We start from the raw sequence: 16,039 nt of genomic DNA, 5'->3' as shown, positions 1-16,039 counted from the left end.
ACACACAATCAACTGTATAAAACCGCTTTCTACAAAACCGACTTCGATAAATTCGACCTAATTTCGTAGTGTAGACATACCCTTAGCTAAGTGAGCAGTAGAGACTAAGACTGATAAATGAATGCAGATTCCCATATGTCAATGCAGAACGGTAACTGCTACATCTTCTACCAAGGCATGATTCAGCAGTCTTTCCCTCGTCAGCAAAGCACTTAAGCATATGCTTAACTTTAGCTTGTGCTTAAGCTTCATGTACATCAGTGGGATTTAAGATCAAGCTTAAGTGCCCTGTTGAATGGGGGGCCGTAGGGAGCGGTTTGCTCGCGAGTGTGTGTCTCATGGCCCTCAACTGAATGGAATGTCAGGTGTAATGATGGGAATTTTTTTTTTAGCACACCAGGCAAAGGTTTGTGTTTTTGCAGCTGAAGGTCAAAAGTCTTACTAACAACGCTGCGTGTATGTAGTTAGCTGATGACTGTGGTACCGCTCTCTCTCTCTCTCTGTGACGACAATTATTGCAGCTTGTCCACAACACAGAACTACGACAGAATCTGGCATATTTCGGCTTGTTTAAAAGTCTGTCTGCTCAGGGGAATCCAGGGAGTATAGGAACAGATCAGCACTGGCTCTGGTGCTTGAGGGACACGTGCACAGATTTTACCTCATCAATGCTATTGTGTTCTTAAGGAAACTAAGTAGTCACGGGATAAGAGGGAAGGTCCTCTCATAGAGGGTTAAAAGATAGGAAACAAAGGGTAAGAATAAATGGTCAGTTTTCACAATGGAGAGAGAGAAACAGCTGGGGACCCCCAAGGATCTGTACTTGTACAGGTGCTGTTCAGCATATTCACTAATGACCTGGAAAAGGGGGTGAACAGAAAGCTGACAAAGTTTGCAGTTGATTAAAAATTATTCAAGATAATTAAATGCAAAGCTGACTGCACAGCGTTATTGGGATCTCAGAAAACTAGGTGACTGGGCAACAAAATGACAGATGAAATTCAACATTGTTAAGTGCAAAGTAATACACATTAGAAAAAAATAATCTCAACAACAGATATATACTGATGGGGTCTAAATTAGCTGTTACCATTCAAGAAAGAGATCTTGGAGTCACTATGGATAGTTCTCTGAAAACTTCAGCTCAATGTGCAACAGTGGTCAAAATGGCGAACAGAATGTTAGGAAATAGACATATTAGGAAAGGGGTAGAAACTCAGACAGAAAATATATATTATATATAAGCCATCATATAAATCCACGGTATGTCCTTGAATACTGAATGCAGTTTTGGTTACCTCAAAAATATATAGTGGAACTGGAAAAGGTTCAGAGAAGGGCAACAAAGATGATCAAGGGTATGGAATGGCTTCCATATGAGGAGAGACTAAACATCTTAGGGATGTTCATCTTAGAAAAGAGATCATAGGATCATAGAATACCAGGGTTGGAAGGGATCTCAGGAGGTCATCTAGTCCAACCCCCTGCTCAAAGCAGGACCAATCCCCAACTAAATCATCCCAGCCAAGGCTTTGTCAAGCTCTGATCTTAAAAACCTTTAAGGATGGAGATTCCACCACCTCCCTAGGTAACCCATTCCAGTGCTTCACTACCCTCCTAGTGAAAAAAGTTTTTCCTAATATCCAACCTAAACCTTCCCAATGATTAAGTGTGTGTGGGGGCATAAGAGAAGTGTTATTTATTCTTTCCCACAATATAAAAAACAGGGGTCACCCAATGAAGTTAATAGGTAGTCCACTGAAGACAAACAAGAGCAAGTACTTTTTCACACAATGCACAGTCACCTGTGGAACTCATTGCCATAGGATGTTGTGATGGCTAAAGGTATAACTGAACTCAAAAAGGAACTAGATAAATTGATGGAGGACAGGTCCATCAATGGCTATTAACTAAGTTAGTCAGGGATACATACAATCCCATGCTTGTGTAACCCTAAACCTTTGCCTGGCAGAAGCTGAAAGGAGAAAACGGGGGGTGGAGCACTCCAATTGCCCTGTTTTTCACACTCCCCCTGAAGTGCTGGTATTGGCCATTGCTGGAGATAGGATACTGAGCAAAATGGACCACTGGTCTGACTCAATTAGAGGCATGTTATGAAAAGAGGCTTTTTTTTTTTTTTAAATCACAGCTCCCTCTCCATTCTTGGGAAAAAAATCTATTCCATTAATATTTTTTAGAATAAGAGATTTCTTTAAGAAGTAAAATTAAAATCCAATTCCCACAAATGGTATAGTGTTAGCTGAGCTTGCAAAAGAATTTGATGTATGGTATGGATTAGGTTGGTTGCCTCTTTATTTCCAGTGCTTCTGAAGTGGTTGGGGAGCTTGAGATTTAAAGCTAAAGAACATAAATAATAAGCTCTGTGAAGTTGCTTTACTACTGTTAACCTTAAAACCCCTTTGGATCTCCAGAAATGTAGCCTCACTTTTGAGCTGACTTGATAAATGAATCTGACATTCTTACAGTGCAGCCCTGGAATATTATAAAATGCCAAAAGTTTAATCTCCAGCTAGATAAGGAATAACTAGCTCCGTCCCAGTACATGGAAGACAGTGATGTGCATGCCATATGAATGCAGTCTGTTGTGAGAGAGAATTGCACAGCAGCCATTTCTCTACAACCCAGCATGAGGCAGAACCTGCCACCCCTTGTTAAGTGATCTCCTCTCATTCTTTCTTTCTTCATCCTTCCTGACCTCTGTGGTGGTTTTTATGCTGTCAACTATGACATCCTTCCCAATCACCTGGGACCAATTGCTGGAGTCTCAGAGAACTGGCCTTCTTGATTTTGCTCCCATCTATCAGACTCCTTTTTTTTTTTTTTTTTTGTGCAGCATGCAGCAGAGAGATAGGCTGGTCCAGTGGATAGGGAGCTAGCCCTCAGAGACCTAGGTTGGACTTCCTGTATGACCTCAGGCCAGTGCTTTAGGGATGGAGTTTCAAAGGTTTTTAGGCATCCAAAGATGCAGCTAGGCATCTAGTGGGGGTTACAAAGCTCCTAACCTTCTAGACACTTTTGAAAATCCTACTAGGTGCCTAAAAACCTTTGAAAATCTGGCCTTTAGCCTCTCTGTGCCTCAGTGCCCCATCTGTACAATGGGGATAACATCACTGCTCTACCTCACAGAGGGACTGTGAGGAGAAATAGGTTAAACATTGTGAGGCACTCAGATATTACGGTGATGGGGCCACATGCTAACCCTTCCCTTGGCTTTGGCCTTCTTTTCTTTTCACCTATCCCTTTCAGATCTCCCTCTTTTCTGAACGTAACCTTGGCTGTATTTCTTCTGAGTTCCCTATGTTCTGTCTTCAAACCCTCCCACCTCCCGGGATTCCTGTTTTACAGGCTCATTTAATGATTTCTAGATCCTTAAGTTAATTCCCAGCCCTTTCTTACCTTAATCACCCTGCTTGTGTTTGTAAGCAAAATACTGACTCCTTGCCCCAGGGGCCGAAACTGGGAGCAGCACCTCTCTTCTGCAGAACTCACATTCCACATTCAGCAAAAACAATAAGGAGTCCTTGTGGCACCTTAGAGACTAAGAAATGTATCTGGGCATAAGCTTTCGTGGGCTAAAACCCACTTCATCAGATGCATGGAGTGAAAAATACAGTAAGCAGATATATATATTACAGCACATAAGAAAATGGGAATTGCCTTACCAAGTGAGGGGTCAGTGCTAACGAGGCCAGTTCAATTAAAGTGGAAGTGGCCTATTCTCAACAGTTTGACAAAAAGGGGTAAATATCAAGAGAGGGAAAATACTTTTGTAGCGTTAACAAGGCCAATGCAATCAAGGTGGACATCGCCCATTTCCAACAGTTGAAAAGAAGGTGTGAGTATCAGCAGAGGGAAAATTACTTTTTGTAGTGACCCAGCCACTCCCAGTCTTTATTCAGGCCTAGGTTGATGGTGTCCAGTTTGCAAATTAATTCCAGTTCTGCAGTTTCTCACTGAAGTATTTTTGAAGTTTTTGTTGTTGAAGAATTGCCACTTTTACATCTGTTAGGGTATGTCTACACTACGAAATTAGGTTGAATTTATAGAAGTCGGTTTTGTAGAAAGCGGTTTTATACAGTCGATTGTGTGTGTCCCCACACAAGTGCTCTGAGTGCATGGAGTCGGCGGAGTGTGTCCACAGTACCGAGGCAACCGTCGACTTCCGGAGCGTTGCACTGTGGGTGGCTATCCCACAGTTCCCGCAATCTCCGCCACCCATCTGATTTCTGGGTAGAAATCCCAGTGCCTGATGGGGCTAAAACATTGTTGCGGGTGGTTCTGGGTACATATCGTCAGGCCCCCGTTCCCTCCCTCCCTCCTTGAAAGCAAGGGCAGACAATTGTTTTGCGCCTTTTTTCTTGAGTTACCTGTGCAGACACCATACCATGGCAAGCATGGAGCCCGCTCAGCAAACTGTCACCCTATGTCTCCTGGGTGCTGGCAGACGTGGTATTGCATTGCTACACAGCAGCAGTTAATTGCCTTTTGGCAGCAGACAGTGCAGTATGACTGGTAACCGTCATCGACGTAGTCCTGGGTGCTCTTTTAATCGGGCTCCTGGGCAAACATGGGAGTGACTCAGCCAGGTCATTTCCCTTTTAAGTTTCGTCTCGTGGCGATTCAGTCCTACCGGCAGTGCACTGTCTTTTAACCTCCAGCCAGCAGAAGATGATGGCTAGTCGTCATACTGCACCATCTTCTGCCGAGCACCCAGGAGATGATGACGGCTAGCGGTTGTACTGCACAATCTGCTGCCAGCAAGATGTATAAAGACAGATGAAGTGGCTCAAAACAAGAAATAGACCAGATTTGTTTTGTATTCATTTTCTCCTCCCTCCCTCCTTCCCTCTGTGAAATCAACGGCCTGCCAAACCCAGTTTAGAGTTCTATCCTTGAGGTTTTGAGTTCTATCCTTGACGGGGCCATTCAGTTTCTTGCAAAGCCACCCCCTTTGTTGATTTTAATTCCTTGTAAGCCAACCCTGTAAGCCATGTCGTCAGTCGCCCCTCCCTCCGTCAGGGAAACGGCAGACAATCGTTTCGCGCCTTTTTTCTGTGCAGACGCCATACCACGGCAAGCATGGAGCCCGCTCAGATCACTTTGGCAATTAGGAGCACATTAAACACCACACACATTATCCAGCAGTATATGTAGCACCAGAACCTGGCAAAGCGATACCGGGCGAGTAGATGACGTCAGCGCGGTAACATGAGTGATGAGGACATGGACACAGACTTCTCTCAAAGCACGGACCCTGGCAATGTGAACATCATGGTGCTAATGGGCCAGGTTCATTCGGTGGAACACCGATTCTGGGCTCGGGAAACAAGCACAGACTGGTGGGACCGCATAGTGTTGCAGGTCTGGGACGATTCCCAGTGGTTGCGAAACTTTCGCATGCGTAAGGGCACTTTTATGGAACTTTGTGACTTGCTTTCCCCTGCCCTGAAGCACATGAATACCAAGATGAGAGCAGCCCTCACAGTTGAGAAGTGAGTGGCAATAGCCCTGTGGAAGCTTGCAATGCCAGACAGCTACTGGTCAGTCGGGAATCAATTTGGAGTGGGCAAATCTACTGTGGGGGCTGCTGTGATGCAAGTAGCCAACGCAATCAAAGATCTGGTGATCTCAAGGGTAGTGACCCTGGAAATGTGCAGGTCATAGTGGATGGCTTTGCTGCAATGGGATACTTTTCAATAGTGCTGCAAGCACTGGTGGATCACAAGGGACGTTTCACCAACATCAACGTGGGATGGCCGGGAAAGGTACATGACGCTCGCATCTTCAGGAACTCTGGTCCATTTCAAAAGCTGCAAGAAGGGACTTTATTCCCAGACCAGAAAATAACCATTGGGGACGTTGAAATGCCTATATCTATCCTTGGGGACCCAGCCTACCCCTTAATGCCATGGCTCATGAAGCCATACACAGGCAGCCTGGACAGTAGTCAGGAGCTGTTCAACTACAGGCTGAGCAAGTACAGAATGGTGGTAGAATGTGCATTTGGACGTTTAAAAGCATGCTGGCGCAGTTTACTGACTCGGCTAGACCTCAGCAAAACCAATATTCCCACTGTTATTACTGCTTGCTGTGCGCTCCATAATATCTGTGAGAGTAAGGGGGAGATGTTTATGGAGGGGTGGGAGGTTGAGGCAAATCGTCCGGCTGCTGGTTTAGTACAGCCAAACACCAGGGCGGTTAGAAGAGCATAGGAGGGCGCGGTGCGCAACAGAGAAGCTTTGAAAACCAGTTTCATGACTGGACAGGCTATGGTGTGATAGTTCTGTTTGTTTCTCCATGATGAAACCCACAGCCCCTTGGTTCACTCTAATTCCCTGTAAGCTAACCACCCTTCCCTCCTCCCTTCGATCACCACTGGCAGAGGCAATAAAGTCATTGTTGCTTCACATTCATGCATTCTTCATTCATTCATCACACAAATAGGGGGATAACTACCAAGGTAGCCCAGGAGGGGTGGTGGAGGATAGAAGTACCAGGAGGGGTGGTGGAGGAGGGAAGGACAAGGCCACACAGCACTTTAAAAGTTTAAAACTTTAAAACTTATTGAATGCCAGCCTTCTGTTGCTTGGGCTATCCTCTGGGGTGGAGTGGCCGGGTGGCCAGAGGCCCCCCCACCACCACATTCTTGGGCATCTGGGTGAGGAGGGTATGGAACTTGGGGAGGAGGGTGGTTGGTTACACAGGGGCTGTAGCGGCAGTCTGTGCTCCTGCTGCCTTTCCTGCAGCTCAACCATACGCTGGAGCATATTGGTTTGATCCTCCAGCAGCCTCAGCATTGAATCCTGCCTCCTCTCATCACGCTGCCACCACGTTTGAGCTTCAGCCCTCTCTTCAGCCCGCCACTTACTCTCTTCAGCCCAGCACCTCTCCTCCAGGTCATATTGAGCTTTCCTGCACTCTGACATTGTCTGCCTCCACGCAGTCGTCTGTGGTATGTCAGTGTGGGAGGACACCATGAGCTCAGAGAACATTTCATCGTGAGTGCGTTTTTTTCGCCTTCTAATCTTCACTAGCTTCTGGAAGGCGAAGATCCTGTGATAATTGAAACACATGCAGCTGGTGGAGAAAAAAAAAGAGGCAGTGGTATTTAAAAAGACACATTTTCTAGAACAATGGCTACACTCCTTCACAGTAAACCTTGCTGTTAACATTACATACACAGCACATGTGCTTTTGTTCCAAGGTCGTATTTTGCCTCCCGCCACCACGTGGCTAGTCCCTCACCCCTCCCACCCCGGCTAACAGCGGGGAACATTTCTGTTCAGCCACAGGCAAACAGCCCAGCAGGAATGGGCACCTCTGCATGTCCCCTTAAGAAAAGCACCCTATTTCAACCAGGTGACCATGAATGATATCACTCTCCTGAGGATAACACAGAGAGATAAAGATGTTGTTTGAATGCCAGCAAACATACACTGCAATGCTTTGTTCTACAATGATTCCTGAGTACGTGCTACTGGCCTGGTGTGGTAAAGTGTCCTACCATGGTGGGTGGAATAAGGCTGCCCTCCCCAGAAACCTTTTGCAAAGGCTTTGGGAGTACATCCTGGAGAGCTGCAAATGCCAGGGCAAATTAATCATTAAACATGCTTGCTTTTAAACCATGGATAGTATTTTAAAAGGTACAGTCACCAGAGGTCCCTTCTCCGCCTGATGAGTCCGGGAGGCAGCCTTGGGTTGGTCCGGGGGGGGACTGCCTCCAGGTACAGGGTGAGAAACAGTTCCTGGCTGTCGGGAAAACCGGTTTCTCCGCTTGCTTGCTGTGAGCTATCTACAACTTCATCATCATCATCTTCCTCATCCCCAAAACCTGCCTCTGTGTTGCCTCCATCTCCATTGAAGGAGTCAAACAACACGGTTGGGGTAGTGGTGGCTGAACCCCCTAAAATGGCATGCAGCTCATCATAGAAGTGGCATGTTTGGGGCTCTGACCTGGAGCGGCCGTTTGCCTCTCTGGTTCTCTGGTAGGCTTGCCTCAGCTCCTTAAATTTCACGCGGCATTGCTTTGGCTCCCTGTTATGGCCTCTGTCCTTCATGTCCTGGGAGATTTTGACAAATGTTTTGGCATTTCGAAAACTGGAACGGAGTTCTGATAGCACGGATTCCTCTCCCCATACAGCGATCAGATCCCGTACCTCCCATTCAGTCCATGCTGGAGCTCTTTTGCAATTCTGGGACTCCATCATGGTCACCTCTGCTGATGAGCTCTGCATGGTCACCTCTGCTGATGAGCTCTGGCCAGCGTGGCAAGCTGCAGGTGACCATGCAAACAGGAAATTGAAATTCAAAAGTTCGCGGGCCTTTTCCTATCTACCTGGCCAGTGCATCTAAGTTGAGAGTGCTGTCCAGAGCAGTCACAATAGAGCACTCTGGGATAGCTCCCGGAGGCCAATACCATCTAATTGCGTCCACAGTACCTCAAATTTGACCCGGCAAGGCCGATTTAAGCGCTAATCCACTTGTCAGAGGTGGATTAAGGAAATCGATTTTAAGACCCCTTTAAGTCGAAAAAAAGGGCTTCATCGTGTGGATGGGTGCAGGTTTACATCAATTAATGCTGCTAAATTCGACCTAAACTCCTAGTGTAGACCAGGGCTAAGAGCCATTGGCATGTGAGCCAGAGGTTGAAGTTGATGGGAGTCCTAAAATTTTAACCTAAAGCTGAATTTCTGCTTTTCTGATCAATTGTGTTCATTTGGTTATGACCTCATGCTCCCAAACCACCACCCCCTGTTTTGTGCACCTGTTGCATGCTCTCTGGCACCTAGAGTGTAAGCTTTCTGGAGCAGAGAGAGCCGTCTTTGTTACTTGTCTGTGTAGTGCCAAGCACAATGGGACTCTGCCCTCGACTGGGGTTCCAAGGTACTACCACAATAACAAGTATAATGTCTTATCAAGCCAATTCTTGAATAACTACAGTGCTGGTTTTCAACCACCTTCCTTTTCGTTTACAGCTTCACTGGCACATTGCTCTTACTACAAAGAATTTCCCCCAAAATTGTGTAACTATGGTATATATCTATACAATACAAAATCCTACCCGCGTCTCCACAAGTGGGGAGCAACTACTGCAGAGGAAACAAGAAGTTCTGCTGCTGAGAACCTGGCAGAGATCGATCTCTCTTGTATGGGTCTTTTTTTTTTTCTTTTTTTTTTTTGCCAATAGCCCAACTCCATGGGGAATCAGTACATTGCCACATGCAGAAGGGTGGGAACAGAGGATCTGCTGTTAAAAGGTTCCTTTAGTCCTTCCTCCCAGCATAGTAGGGGTGAAGTCCTTTTCAGACCTATGTCCTATGTAGTGCCACAAAGATGTCAATGGGGTAGGTCCACTCTGCCATTCCACTAGCTTGGGGAGAGGATGATTTCTCCCTTAGGATCTCCCCAGCACTCAGAAGAGATACTTAGACTGGGCACTGGCAACTGGATTTGCCCCAGCATGAAATAGAAGGGGGGGGAGTAGGAAGAGAAGAAAAACGACAACAACATGCTCATCAATTACAGAAACAAGTGTGCAGTAAGTGAACAGCTTTCCAATGACCTCCAGCAAACTATTGAAGCATGAACATTGCAGCTAACTGATGGGCAACGTTGATTGCCTGCTCTGCGGTTGCTGAGGCTTCAGATTAAAAACCAGGCAATATGGGGAAACATCAAAGCAATATGGGAAAATATATCTGATGGGGGAGAGAAAGTAAGGAGGATGGGATCTGTGGCTTTGGATTTTTATCATTAAAACTTTAAATTGCCAACAGTTAATTTAAAAGTAAGAGCTGAAAAAAGCTGTGTCTTTCTAGGTACTTAACCTTTTGCCTGCAGCAAACAGAGGTAACTAAATATTTGGTTAGTGGAGGCTATTAAACAATAGCAATAAACAGACCATGAAAGTCGATAGTAGTTTATAAATAAGTGAATACATGTTTAAAGTAGATCTTCTTTCATCCTCATCTGTTTATTTACAGGCAGTGGTACTTTCCTTCTGGCAATAAAGGCAAAGCCAAGATCAGGTTTCCTATAGTAAAATAAGTTAAAAACATATATCTCAGTAAAACAATATTGTCATTTCCATATTTATCTGACATCATTTTTATTTCTTTTTTGAAACAAATAAAATAAAGATGCCAGTCTGGCTTTCCTTGCCTGGTTTCTATTAATTCCCTGTTTTGTAATGCTACAGCAACAATAGTGTTGCTCGTTGGCGTATTGACATTAAAATTAATGTTTATTTTGAAAGAAGTCATTATGCACCTTTATCACAACTGTGATAACACAAGGAGAGTTTATATCTTTTCAGCTTTCTGAATGCACATTTCTGTGGACATTGAAGATGATCAATCAACACCCTAATATAATCAGCACACCAAGTGTACTGCACAAGTCTGATATTCACATCTTTACCACACTAAACCATTTGTTACTTTGGCCTAATGTTAAAGGGTGGAAATAATAGTTAATTCTTCTCACAGGGATGTCATGAGAAAGAAATAATATTTATTAAACATTTTAAATGAAAATATTCAGGGCTATTATCATGTAACTAACTATTAAATTAATAATAAATAGGATCTAGTCTCATCAATTTTTAATTCTAAATTGATAGCAGATTAACAGTTGTGCTACCAAATCAACCTAGAGATTTGGTCAGGGAAATCACTGGCTAGTGCACCAGATGCTTAAAACTCCAGTTTAGCAGCCACTTGGGAATTCTTGTATTCCTCTGCATACCGCTAATTCTTGTACCAGTGATGTCTGACAGTGCTTACAGCGGTGGTGTAACATGTTGAAGGAAATTTAGAAGTGATACAGAACTAAAAACGAGCACCCTGGAACAGCTGCAATAAGAAAACCAGGAGGCTTCTGTAGAGCAGTGCATTTTATTTCCACATGTCATTCTCCAGATTAATTGAAGTCTTCCGTTAATGCAATTTAACATGCCTCAGCATGAGGCAATATTTTTATTTTATTTTGCAACAGTCTCCTTCATTGGAAAACTCAGTTTTATTTACCAAATCCCCATTTTTAATGCAGGAAATTCTTAAACTTTCAAGATTAGTTATGTACAAGCTACAGTATAAACACATTTTACCGTACAGGCAAATGTACAAAATTTTAACAGCAGCTTTTAACAGTTAAATACGGTTAGAATTCCCATATGTTTCTACTATCGTACTTTAACAATAAGCAGCAAACCATTACATTTCCACCAGGCATGTAGAAAAGGTGGTATTATATGACTGCATAGCTTTCTACAGCATGTTTTCAAATGTGCCAAACAGGTAACAGCGTTATATGCCAGGAAATCTTGGCTGTGATGCAGTCAGTATTTGACCTCACCGGTAGACACAAAATACTGAACACAGAGAGAACAAATTGGCAATAAATGTGGTGTTCAGTGGCCTGCATGGATTACAAAGAAATTTACTATTCTCATGATTTTAATATTAGACCAGCGACCAGTAAGAAAAGCGGATTACATTATTCTAGAATGCATTTTTTAAATTTAGTTTACTTTATAACCAATAAATAGAGCGTTTATTTAAAAATACATTAAGAAGGTTGAACAGAAGGTAAACATAATATTTCAGATCACAGTAAATGACTCTCATTACTTCAGTGCAGTTGTACACTAAGTGCAGCATACAGCTCTGTGTGCCACTTCTTCAACAGCTCAGCAATTTTAGGCTCTGTCATACACATCTTTAGCCCCAAACACCATCTTTTCCAAAAATATATTTTAAATGTTATGTTTCCGGATGCTACATTAAAAATGTTATTGCATACTGATCTGTATTTATAAACACACACACACATATATATGGACATAATCTAAAACAAATGAACTGCTCTAGAAACTGATTCTAAAAATATTTACTACTGGTCTTAAGTAGTTCCAATGACGTCACTGAAGGATGCTCCATGGGTCTAATCCAAAATCAAACTTCAATGAGGGGTGATTACAAAGTAGTAAACATTTGTAGGATGATATCCTTATTTTGCTGATCAGAGCTTCTCAGCAGTTCAGGTCTGATCTCACACTGTTGTAAATCAGGAGTAACTCCACTGAAGACAGTGGAATTACATTTAGTGTAAACCAACTTTAAGGCCTGCTCTACACATAGATTGTGTACCAAATTAACTGTTTTGGTTAGGGTTCTGATTTTATACTAGTATAATTAGTGTGGTACAGCTCTTAGCATGGATGCTGTTACACTGTAACAACAGTATAAAGTATAACCACATAAAGATGCTTAAAATATACATCCTGTCTCCCTCCTTACACAAGGAACCAAGTAGATGTGTCCTCAACCAGTAATATATATTAAAAATTCTGCTTTTCAGGGATTTGGTAACTCCTCGTTTTCTATTAAATAATCTTTTTTTATATAATTAGTCCCCCTAACCAACCTCCATACTCCAAGGTAGGCTTCTTTTAATGAGCTCTTGTTAACTTCTTCAGTCCTAGCTTCTTTGTGGACAACGGGCACCTCTGCTGTCTCCACAGTGCTGTCCTTCTGTTCCTCTATACACTGACTGTTCCCAGTTGCTGACTCCTTTACAGCTGTCTCTTCGGTCCCTTTCTCCTTGGACATCTCCTCCATTACAAATGGTGGTTGGCCTCCAGCATGTCCCTTTTCCTCTTCCTCTCTAGCTTCTTTCTCCAGGTCTTCATAGTTGCTCTGCCGTCTGGTCTCAATGTACTTCACCACACAGTAAATGACAGAGCCCAAGGTGTTGACCACTACACCTGCTATAAATAGCTTTGTGGGTGCCACATCATTGAATGCCACCATCCCCACTGTGATGGTTGCTATGCTCTTCACCACCCCAACGAAGCTCGTGGTCACAGCTGAGTTAATGTAGGTGCAGTGAAGGGTAGTAAAGTTCATGGCACAGCCAAAGAAGACGCAAGCAATAAAGGTGCATGTCATGACAGGGTCCTTCCAGCCTGGGAAAGACCAGACATTGATGGAATCCATGCTGGCAAAGGAGCAGATAATGAGAAAAGGAGTAGCCGAAACAGCAATGGCATATTGGGCTGTCAGGGGTCCATAGTCACTATCTGCACTTGTCTTTTGAATGAGCACTAAATATGCAGCATGTACCAACACAGCCAGTGCTCCTGTCACATACCCTACGGGGTCACCAGTCAGGTCACCAGCTCCTGCCAGAAGAGACAGAAAGAAAAATGCATTTACAAGAGAGAGAGAAAGAGAAGAGAAGGAGGGGGGACCATGTTCTTATTTGTGACATTATTTAAGACCAAACAGAGAGACAACATCTGTTTAAACAAATGTTACTGAGTCCTATGATTTCTGATTACTATCCTAAATTACACTATCTTCTGACAAATAGGTAGATAAAAAGACACCGTCACATACAAAATCTCTCTCTCTCCCCCTTACTTCAAAGTCATCCCTTTAACTTCTCATTCTCCAGATCCTACCCAGCCAGAGAGTTTTACCTCAGAGCCCGAATTAGTTTGCATCCACTCTTTTTTTCTGGGGGGGGGGGGGGGGAGGGAAGAGGAGGGAGAAGGAAAGGAAAGAAGGAAGAGAAAGGAAACACACAGTTGATATATAATCATAGCAGGAAAATATTTTTGTATTGCTGTCTCTGCCTCAAACTATCCCCAGAGCTCAGTACCAGCCGGGACGTGCCATTTAGCTTTCAGTGTTCAGTCTCCTGATCCTGCCCTTCCCACCTCCCCCCAATAAAGCAGGCAGCTTCTGGCGCTGGAGAAAAGAGCCCAAGGTTTGGTTTCAGTGCAAAATGAACAGTATGTTTTTCATTCCGGTTCCATGAACAATTCATAAATCCGTGTGGTGCCTTGTCCCTAGCAGAGCCAGATTCTGCCTTCAGAACCCACACATGGATGTCACCGTTGCAGTCAATGGGAGTAAAGCGTAAGGATCCGAGGGCAGAGTTTGGCTTTTCCTCTTGATGCCCGGTTACAGCTTCCACCTGCCGCCTCCTTTCCAGATCCCCGGCTTCCCAGCTGGAGCCTCCGAGCTACCCCGGCCTCTCAAGGGGAAGCCAGGCAGCTCCCAAGGGCGCGGAACTCAGTGGGTGGGAGAAGGGACAAGGGTGATCGCCTTCTCAACTCCTATTTCTAGCCCACCAGAATAACCGTGGCACTCCTCGCTGATCCCTGTAGCCTCAGGAAAAGGGAAGAGCTGGAAACCACCCCCTGTTCACAAGACCTGCCCTGCACAAAGGGATCGCTGCTCCCAAGCCACAGAGAGTTGGGCACAATTGAAATAACCTTCTTGCCCCCAGAATAACAGTCCCGCGTACTGACCTATTCCAAGCCGAGGGAAGGAAGTTCAAAGGGACCGGGAGGAAAGAGGCTGCGAAGGGAAAGGGAGGGATAAGAGGGGCCGATGTGCTGGGGAAGCAGGGATGAGAGATCAGCGCCGAGCCAGTGAGATAAGGGGGTAGGAAGGAGGGGTGGGAACTGAGGGGTGACAAGTCTGAGAGGGGCTAAGGAGCGGCAGGCAGGCAGGGAGGGGGTGAGAGGAGTGGTAGGGTGGGAGTGTGTTGGGGAGGAGGGTCTGCAAAAGGAAGATGAGGATGGGGGGATTGGAGAGGTTGGAACAGGGATGGGAGAGAAGATGATGGGGGTTAAGGGATGGGGTGCGGGGTAGCCGCAATGGCAGAAGAGGTAACGGGAATGGGGTGAAGGTTTGGTGGGGACGGGAGGAGAGGTGATGAGGGCATGGGGATGAGGTATGAGGGGACAGCAGCGCTGGTGACGGGGCGATGGGCTGAGGGTGGGGGACGGAGGGAAGGTGGTGGGGGGATGCGGTGGGGGTGGATGGGGTGAGAGGTGAGAGAAGGTGATGGGGTGAGGATGCGAGGGGAGGGGAGGGATGGGGACAGCAGTGCAGGGCGATGGGCTGAGGGTGGGGGGCGGGAGGGCAGGGGATGGGGGACGGGGTGGGTGTGGATGGGGTGTTGGGGACAGCTGTACAGGGCGATGGGCTGCGGGTGGGGTGTGGGATGGGGATGGGGGACGGGGGCACGGGGACAGCCGCGCAGGGCGATGGGCTGAGGGTGGGGGGCGGGAGGGCAGGGGATGGGGGACGGGGTGGGTGTGGATGGGGTGTTGGGGACAGCTGTACAGGGCGATGGGCTGCGGGTGGGGTGTGGGATGGGGATGGGGGACGGGGGCACGGGGACAGCCGCGCAGGGCGATGGGCTGAGGGTGGGGGGCGGGAGGGCAGGGGATGGGGGACGGGGTGGGTGTGGATGGGGTGTTGGGGACAGCTGTACAGGGCGATGGGCTGCGGGTGGGGTGTGGGATGGGGATGGGGGACGGGGGCACGGGGACAGCCGCGCAGGGCGATGGGCTGAGGGTGGGGGGCGGGAGGGCAGGGGATGGGGGACGGGGTGGGTGTGGATGGGGTGTTGGGGACAGCTGTACAGGGCGATGGGCTGCGGGTGGGGTGTGGGATGGGGATGGGGGACGGGGGCACGGGGACAGCCGCGCAGGGCGATGGGCTGAGGGTGGGGGGCGCAGGAGAGGGACGGTCCGAGGGAGCGGGACGGGGCCGGGCTCACCTGCCAGCGCTGCCCCGCAGGTGGTGATGAGCACGGCGCCCAGCACCCCGGCCGAGGGGCCGCCGTTCTTGAGCACCAGGACGCCCAGCAGCAGGGTGGCCAGGGGCAGGCAGCGCTTGAAGACCACGTACATGGGCAGGCTGAGCCCGCGCAGCGCCCACAGGGTGAGGCTGGACTGCAGCGTGGAGAGCGCGGCCACGGCCGCGAAGGGGCGCGCCAGGCTGAGCCCGAAGGCGGGCAGGGCCACCAGCCCCAGGCGCCGCAGCAGCGCCAGGCTGAGGGCGGCCAGCGCGCTGCTCAGGCACTGCAGCAGCGTGAGGAAGGCGAAGTGGTGGCGGCTGAGGAGGAACTTGAGCAGGATGTTCAGCGAGCCCGAGAAGAGCCCGTGGGCCACCGCCACCCCGATGCCCAGCGCGCGGCCCTGGCACAGCCGCAT

General features: G+C 46.9%; 1 protein-coding gene across 1 annotated transcript; it reads right to left on the bottom strand.

Moving 5' to 3' along the window:
* Positions 1-12,377: 12,377 nt before the first annotated feature.
* On the bottom strand, positions 12,378-16,039 carry SLC35D3 (solute carrier family 35 member D3). Its single transcript, XM_077812155.1, has 2 exons — positions 15,604-16,039; positions 12,378-13,204 (listed from the first exon to the last, which is right to left on the bottom strand). The coding sequence occupies exons 1-2, from the start codon at positions 16,037-16,039 to the stop codon at positions 12,378-12,380; spliced, it is 1,263 nt and encodes a 420-aa protein (XP_077668281.1).

Source organism: Eretmochelys imbricata, chromosome 3 (genome assembly GCF_965152235.1).
Source record: "Eretmochelys imbricata isolate rEreImb1 chromosome 3, rEreImb1.hap1, whole genome shotgun sequence".
Lineage (NCBI taxonomy): Eukaryota > Metazoa > Chordata > Testudines > Cheloniidae > Eretmochelys > Eretmochelys imbricata.
This window is presented reverse-complemented; position numbering and strand designations above follow the sequence as displayed.